The sequence below is a fragment of the Danio rerio genome, chromosome 4, assembly GCF_049306965.1.
Source record: "Danio rerio strain Tuebingen ecotype United States chromosome 4, GRCz12tu, whole genome shotgun sequence".
In the NCBI taxonomy this organism is placed as follows: domain Eukaryota; kingdom Metazoa; phylum Chordata; class Actinopteri; order Cypriniformes; family Danionidae; genus Danio; species Danio rerio.
In genome coordinates this window covers 28,828,004-28,836,051 of record NC_133179.1, presented here as the reverse complement: position 1 = coordinate 28,836,051, position 8,048 = coordinate 28,828,004, and the positions used below count along the sequence as shown (strand labels likewise).

Here is an 8,048-nt window from a genome sequence, read left to right as displayed (position 1 = left end):
TTAACCTTATGCAGATAACCTGTCACCGACTCGGTCCCAGTCATTCCCCTCGTTGGCCAGCAGAGGCCACCATCTCCGGACTTCTAAGCATTACATCATCCATTTACCCTGATCATGCACACCTGAACTGAATCCCGCTAATAACCCACGTACCCTTTATAAGCCAGCACCAAACGCTCATTCAGTGTGAAATCTTGTTTAGCCCCGGCCAGCATTTCTGAGCGTTATTCCTGCCGGACTCCTTGTGTATTACTCCAGCCTGTTTCTTGACTCTGCTTCGCCTTCTGCCTGCCCACGACCCACGCCTTGTATACGGACTATGATACTCGCTACCTGCCCATGACCCACGCCTGGTTCACGGACTCTGATACTAGCAGCCTGCCCTCGATCTATGCCTGGTAATACTCCCCGTGTCTATTCATCGCCAGTCTTTATTCATCATAGACTGTTGTTGTGTGTCTGCACGTTAGTGCATATTGTGTGTGTGAATAAGTGCTTGAGCAATAAATACTGCATAATGGATCCCTCCGTGTCAGTCTCCTCGTTACAACCTGCTACATAACAGCATCTTAATGTAATTTGAAAAAAAAAACTAACCCAAGTACTGTTAATTTGCAAAAAAAGCACCCAAGCTTCCTAAAATATTATAACTTTGCCCATAAATCAGAGAAAACTAATTTTCAGTCTTATTTCCAGCTTTTTTTTTTTTTTTTTTTTTCAAAAATTAGATGGATAATGGGTTTCATTTAGTTTTATATGTTCTACAAAGAATAAACATGTGTGGCCTTCAAATAAGCCACTGCAATATCACATTTGCTCAAACTGAGAGTAATAGTCTAAAGAAAAGCATTCATTCCTCATCCTGGTCTAAATTCTGTGAGAAAAAGAATTTCTGTGAAAATAACACAAGAATGTAACAATTTGTTTAGATGCAATTAATTTATCCACAAATATACTGCAGCCCCCTCTTATTACAGGAATGAATGTGCAGAAAGAAATTAGGAAAACAGACTTACAAACACATAGCCCATTTCAGTGTATTTTTTGATTTAAATAAATAGAAAATAAATAGAGGGGTATTGTTTTGCAATTGGTATTTAAAGGTCATTTGACAGGAAAGAGAGTGATGTCAGACAGAAGCTTCATCCATAATCCCTGTATGTGTGAGATCATTGACATCTGAGGTTGTGAGCTCTGTAGGTTTAGTCATCTTGTGCCACCGCTGAAAAGAAAAAAAAAAAAACAGAAACCAGTATAATTAATGTAATTTACCAATGAATTATAAAGTTAGATAAATTGTAGCAAGTTTTATATTATATATTTATAATTTCAAATTAACTGCAACTTCAAAATGAAAGCATTCCAAAGGTCATTTAGAAGTTAGAAAGAAGGAAAGGAATTGCATTTAAATATTCAGCAGTTTGCAAGTCTGTTTGGAATAAATCAAGTGGCATTGGAGTTTACAACCTGCATATAATGTTGATAGTACATCCATCTATAAATGTCACCATAGTTTTTCTATAACTGCACTTTATAACTTATACCTGTATCCTGCACTTGGTGCTATTGCACTGCTTGTTAGACCTAAACTGCATTCCGTTGCATTGTACTTGTACATGTGTAATAACAATAAAGTTGAATGTAATCTAATCTGATCTAATGAATTAAGCACATTTGAAAATTTAAATGTTTGTTTGGAAAAAGTAATTAAAGGAACTATGCAAGTTGTTTAAGTTACTTTAAATGTTTTTGTTTTTTTTTTAGAAATTAAGAAGAAAATATTAGGATTTGGAAGGGAGGCGGTTAAAAGATAAATAAATAAATTCAAAAGTAAAAGAAACAAATAAAACATAAACGTTTAAGAAGAAAGACCTTCAGACAGAACATTGCTAGTTCAACGAAGGACTTTTGAAGGGATGGAAGATGGAAGGAATGCAGATGAGAAGGAAGTCCACACTAGCTTCCAATTATGAAAATGTGAATGAAGAAGGGATGGTTAGAGGTTAACATTCAGGAAAGCACATTTGGAAGCTGTTTGCAAATTTGAAAAGATGAAGGTATGAAACAAAAGTGCTCATTGTTTAAACATACAACCTCAAATGTAAAACAACTCAGTACATGTTGGGACAGTATGGAATATACAAATAAAAAAAGAAAGTAGTTGTAATTTTCAAATTTACTTTAACTTACGTGTACTTCATTGTAGACATTACAACAAACACTATGTAATGTATAAGTTGTTCCCCTTCGGTTGGGGAACTTCAGTGCTATAAGTGGATTTGATTTGAAAATCCACATATGGGAGGTTTCGGTTCAGAAGCCGCTTGTCTGAAAGAGTATTGAACGGGCCAATGAATGCAATGAATTGGCAGCGTAAGCTTGCAAAGGTGTGCTTCATTGCCAATTATCCAAGCATATAAGCACACCTGGAGCGAGCAAACGCCATCCTTTTCGCTTCAGAGACTTTCTGATCGAGTCGATGAGGGTTCCTCCTGCTGTGATCCAGCGATTCCGAGCGAACGAGTGCATTCTCCTGGTCCAGGGTGTGTATACGCAGCGGCAGACGGTCGAGCTGGGTTTCTCCCTTGCCTGGCGTTCTTTGGGTCGGTCCTCCAGAGCGGTGCGTATAAAGTTGCAATTTCACAAAGAGAGCAACACAGTCGTGCAACACGTCCTTTTCAGGACGGCGCTCCGACTGTGCGTTTCTGGATGTGGTAGTTTCCTGTCCTCGGATGATGGGCACGGGCACTGCGTTGCATGCCTGGGGGGTCCAGCAAGTTAATGCGCTGCTCGCAGGCAGTTCATGTCATCATTGCGATGCCATGACTGTTGCGTAGTGAAGATCGCCGCTAGCCTTTGCAAAAGGGCAAACCACCCCAGTTGTCCCCTGCATTGCAGCGGGCACTCGGGCAGATCTGAGGGTTCAATGAGAGATAATCCATCGTCCACGGGCCCGCGGACCTTCCGCTCCTCTAAGCGCTCTATCCAATCTTCGGACGGGGAAAGCGATCCTTCTAACAGATGGTAGCCCTTACGCCCGATGACACCGGAGACCAGACGTCCACCGCGGCATCGGAGGGTGGGCTTTCATTGTCCGATGATGATCCAGACCCGCTCGCCCCCTCCGGGCAGGTGAGCGCTGTCACAACGGATCCTGAAACGGACATGTTAGCCGTGCTTTCCCGGGCTGCTTCGGCCGTGGGTTGGAGATGGTTTATCCCCAAGCTCTGCGGCCGGACCGACTAGAGGGGCATTCCCTTCTTCCCGGAGGTGCACAGTAGGCTCACGCGGTCTTGAAGGGCACTTTTTTCTGCTCGTGCTGCGTGTCCCTCCACCCTCACCACTCTCGATGGTGGAACGGCCAGGGGGTATGTGGCGATTCCTCAGGTTGAGTGCGCGATGGCGGTCAATCCGCACGGTGCCTCTCCTTGGCGGGGTCCGCCTCGTCTCCCATCCAAAGCCTATAAGTTATCTGCCTCCCTCGGAGCTAGAGCTTACAAGGCAGGCGCTGGCCAAGCTGCACGAGGGTGGGTCCAACCCAGGCTTACGAGCTTCGCACCGTCGCCGACTTAGCTCTTCGGACTACTGAGTCCGCTGCGTGTGCGTTGGGGAGGATGATGTCCACATTAGTGATCCAAGAACGCCACCCCTGGCTGATATGCGCGAAGTCGACAAAGTCCGCTTTCTTGACTTTCCCAAATCCCAAGCCATGTTCGGCGACACCGTCTGTGAATTCCCCCAGGAATTCAAGGCGGTGAGAGAGCAGTTGATGGGTATTGTCTTATCGGCGGTCTGTAGCCACTCCGCCCGCCGTGCCATTCATTCCTGCTCATCGCCGAAGGCGCCCGCCTACGAGAGCTGCACCGCCCCCCGCACACGCCTCTGGCGAAGCGAGCGCGTCGAGCACCTCAGAAGCAGGCAGCCCCCCTGGCCAGAACGCCGCTAACTCTGGCAACGGACCGCGAAGCGTCCCTGGGACAGGCCATCTGGAGAAGAGAGAACTTGCTCTTTTCCCGCTGTAGGGCGGGGCCCCATTTCCAACGACACTTTTTACTACCATGTAAACATTATGAAAGAGCACTTTTCCACTTCCCCGAATGTGACAGCCCGAAATCTGCCAGTCTGGATCGCTATGCTTTCTAGCTTGCAGATTCGGTGCGTTTCGCCAGTGGCTCACGAGCACTGGGAGGACGGTCTCCTTTCTCCCACCCCTCAAGTCTCCCCTCCAGAGCTCGGGTGTGGAGTGAGAGCAAATCTCTCACCTCCAGCTCTTCCGTGGGACCCGCGCGCTTCCGGATCAGCACACCCACTCCGCGCTGCCCCGCTGCTGGTACGTCAGCGATTGTAGCGATGAGTCCATTAGCGAGAGCTCTGCCTGCCTGGTTAGCGCGGGCCAGCTCTTCGCGGTGGCTCATACGCACAATCAGACTCGGTAATGCGATCCAGTTCGCAAAACGGCCCCCCAAGTCACGGGTGTGTATTCACCAGGGTCAGCCCCCTGTCCGCCCCTGTCTTGCAAGAGGAGATTGCTGTCCTCCTGGCGAGGGATGCAATCGAGCCGCTCCCTCCAACCGAGATGGAGAGCGGGTTTTACAGCCCACACTTCATCGTGCCCAAATAGAGCGGTGGGTCACGGCCAATCCTAGATCTGCGCGTGTTGAACCACTGTCTGCACAAGCTGCCGGTCAGAGGGCTCACGCGGAAGCGCATCCTCCGGTGCGTTTGTCCTTTTGGTTGGGCTGCAGCATTAGACCTGATGGAAGCGTATTTCCATGTCTCCACTCTTCCTCGCCACCATCAGTTTCTGCGGTTTGCGTTTGAAGGTCGAGCTTGGCAATACAAAGCCCTCCCCTTCGGGCTCTCTCTGTCTCCGCGGGTCCTCACCAACCCCGCGGAGGGTGCCTTAGCGCCCCTTCAGCTCGTGGGCATCCGTATACTCAATTTTCTTGACGACTGGCTGATTTTTTCCCACTCTCGGACCAATTGATTATGCACAGAGACAAAGTGCTCCGGCACTTCCACCTGCTGGGGTTTCAGGTCAACCGAGAAAAGAGCAAACTCGCCCCATGCAGAGGATCTCTTCTCTCGGGCTGGAGCTGGACTCGGTCACCATGGCAGCGCGCCTCTCCGGAGAGCGCGCTCAGCTGATGCTGTGCTGTCTCTGTGCTGAGAGAGCTCGACAGAAAAATAGTGGTCCCACTGAAACTATTTCAGAGGCTCCTGGGGCATATGGCATTCGCAGCCGCTTCACGCCGCTCGGATTACTCTATATGAGACCACTTCAGCACTGGCTTCATGATTAAGTCCCCAGACGTGCATGGCACACCGAGTCTTTGTTACTGCGCTGTGTCGCCGCGCCCTCAGCCCTTGGAGCGACCCCTCGTTCGTACAGGCCTGAGTGCCTCTAGGACAGGTGTCCAGTCTTGTTGTCGTTTCAACAGACGCTTCCAACACGGGCTGGGGGCTGTGCGTTGCGGGCATGCGGCTGCGGACCTGTGGAAAGGTACCCAGTTGCATTGGCATATCGCCTGAAGCTGTTGGCAGTGTTCCTCGCTCTCCACCGTTTTTTTTTTCCGGTGCTGGAGCAGCAACACGTGTTGGTCAGGACGAACAGTACGGCGGCGGCGTTTATCAACCGTATGGGGGGTATGCGCTCTCGCCGCATGTCTCAGCTCGCCCGCCGTCTGCTCCTCTGGAGTCATCCGCGGCTGAAATCGCGGCACGCCATTCATTTTCAGGCAAGCTCAACCGTGCAGCTGATGCGCTCTCACGGCAGCCTTACGTCCTGGAGAATGGAGATTCCACCCCGAGTCTGTTCAGCTGATATGGGCGCGATTCGGGGAAGCCCAGATCAATCTGTTGCTTCCCCCGAGATCGCTCGTTGCCAGATGTTTTTTCCCTGACCGTGTGCTCTCGGCACGGATGCACTGGCTTACAGCTGGCCTCGGGGCATGCGCAAATACACGTTTCCCCCAGTGAGCCTGCTCGCGCAGTTACTGTGCAAGGTCAGGGAGGACGAGGAACAGGTTGCTGGCTCTCCCTCCTCCTCCCTCCCCTGGCAGTTCCCTTCGAGAGAGCACCTACTCTCTCAGGGACAGGGCACCATTTGGCACCCTCGCCGATCTTTGGAGGTCCTTAAGACGCAAGGAAGACTTAGGTAACCTCCAATTGCGGTGGCTATTACAGTCACTCGGGCTAGAGCCCCCTCCACGAGCGCGCCTATGCCCTGAAGTGGAGTCTATTTACTGAATGGTGCGTCTCTCGCAGAAAAGACCCCCGTAATTTGCCAGATCAGCGTTGTGCTTTCTTTACGCCGAGAGAAGCTGGAGAGCAGGCTGTCGCCCTCCACACTCAAGGTTACGTGGCTGCCATCTCTGCTCTCATGACGCGGTGGCTGGCAGCACCGTGGGAACGGACAACCTCATCATCAGTGAATTAATCCACCCCGCCCCCTCTCATGCCCTGTTAGGATCTCGCCCTCGTTACACGAGCCGCGTCAGATCCCTTCGATCCTTGACTCAGTATCTTTCTGTCCCTAAAGACAGCTCTGCTGGTCGCGTTGATATTGATTAGAGGGTCGGGGACCCGGAGGCATTTTTTCGGTCAGTGACTCGTGCCTGTAATTGGGCTGGCTTTCTCCCACGTCCTGAGACCCCGCCTGCGATATGTGCCCAAGGTTCCTACCACTCCGTTTTAATACCAGGTAGTGAGCCTGCAAGCGCTGCCCTCGGAGGAGGCAGACCCAGCCCTTTCTTTATTGTCCAGTTCGCGTCTTGCGTATTACCCGAACCGCACTCAGAGTTTAGATCATCTGAGCAGCTCTTCGTCTGTTATGGCGGTCGGCAGCAGGGAAGTGCCGTACCGAAATAAGTTTTCCCACTGGATTGTGGATGCCATTCTTAAAAATTCTATAATTCATATTCAATTTTCAGATTTTAATTACAAAATATTCAATACCCTTTAAAAATACGATGTATAATATTCAAAAGGTCATTTTCAGTTAATTTTATTTCAGTTCAAATATTCGCTTCCATAAATTCGCTTCCATTCATTCATAAATTTTTAAGTATGAAAACGTGTTTGAAATATTTTTCGTTGAAAAATTCACAGCTTAAATAAACAGATATGTTAAATTTCAGGACCTAAAAATACAAACCCTGGAATTCAAGTCATTAAAATGCAAGAACTTGTTAATACGGTGTATTTTTTTTTTTTCAGTTTCAGTTTGTGATATTTAACAAGCTTTTTAATTCAAGACGTTCGGCATTGATTTTGTTCCATAATTCTCTCACTTATCAGAGCCAAGGTGAGCCGCGTCCCCCGAGAGTGCGTGCGCACTCCACTCGGAGCTTCGCATCCTCTCAGGCGCACGCATGCGCCGCCTCTCTAACAAACATTTGTAGAGCTGCGGGCTGGGCGACACCCAACACATTTGCAAGGTTTCACAATCTGCGAGTGGAGCTGGTTTCCTCAAGGGTATTCGGTAACCCTTTGGTGATTGAGGAAACAACTCGGTAGGGTGTTGAAACACGCTTGCTGCGCCATTCTCCCTAACACGGAGGTACATACGCCTTTTTATCTGTCAGTAAAGTTCCCCGTCAGGTGAGCCCTGCATATTCCTCCGTGGCCCCCAGCACTGACTCAGCGGTGGAGTCACCTGCTGGCCCACTACATTGTTGGTCTGCCAACTGGTCAGCCTGCGTTTTGGGTTTAGGTGCCTGCTATGCGTGATCCCCACTAGGCAACCCCATATGCTTATTCCGCCACGGTTAAGTCCCCCCCAAACAACCCCCCCCCCCCCCTTGGTTGACCCATGTCTTCCCTCTTCGCTAACCACTTTTTTTTTTCTATGCGTACTCCTCCTTCTTAGGGCTAGTCCATATGTAAATTCTGCCATCTATTCCCCTCTTGGGTAGCGGATGGCCTCTGCAGCGTCCTCCCTATCGGGATTGCATGCTTCCCAATGTACTGTCGTATTTTCCTAGAATTATCTAGACGCTCACGACTTCCCAAAAATATATCTGAATCCGTAAAACTTCTGTTAAAGT

General features: G+C 49.2%; 1 protein-coding gene across 4 annotated transcripts in view; it reads right to left on the bottom strand.

Annotated features, from left to right (window-relative positions):
- Window positions 1–736: 736 nt before the first annotated feature.
- The window catches only part of slc6a1l (solute carrier family 6 member 1, like), a 100,483-nt gene continuing 93,171 nt past the window's right edge, over window positions 737–8,048 (bottom strand). For all 4 annotated transcript variants that reach the window (XR_012402141.1, XM_021475277.3, XM_068220787.2 and 1 more), the window contains one exon: window positions 737–1,222. Coding sequence is in view for 3 of the 4 variants with exons in the window: in XM_021475277.3 (XP_021330952.1) it covers window positions 1,130–1,222 (93 nt within the window). In the remaining variant the exon portion in view is untranslated. The remainder of the gene's footprint in view (window positions 1,223–8,048) is intronic.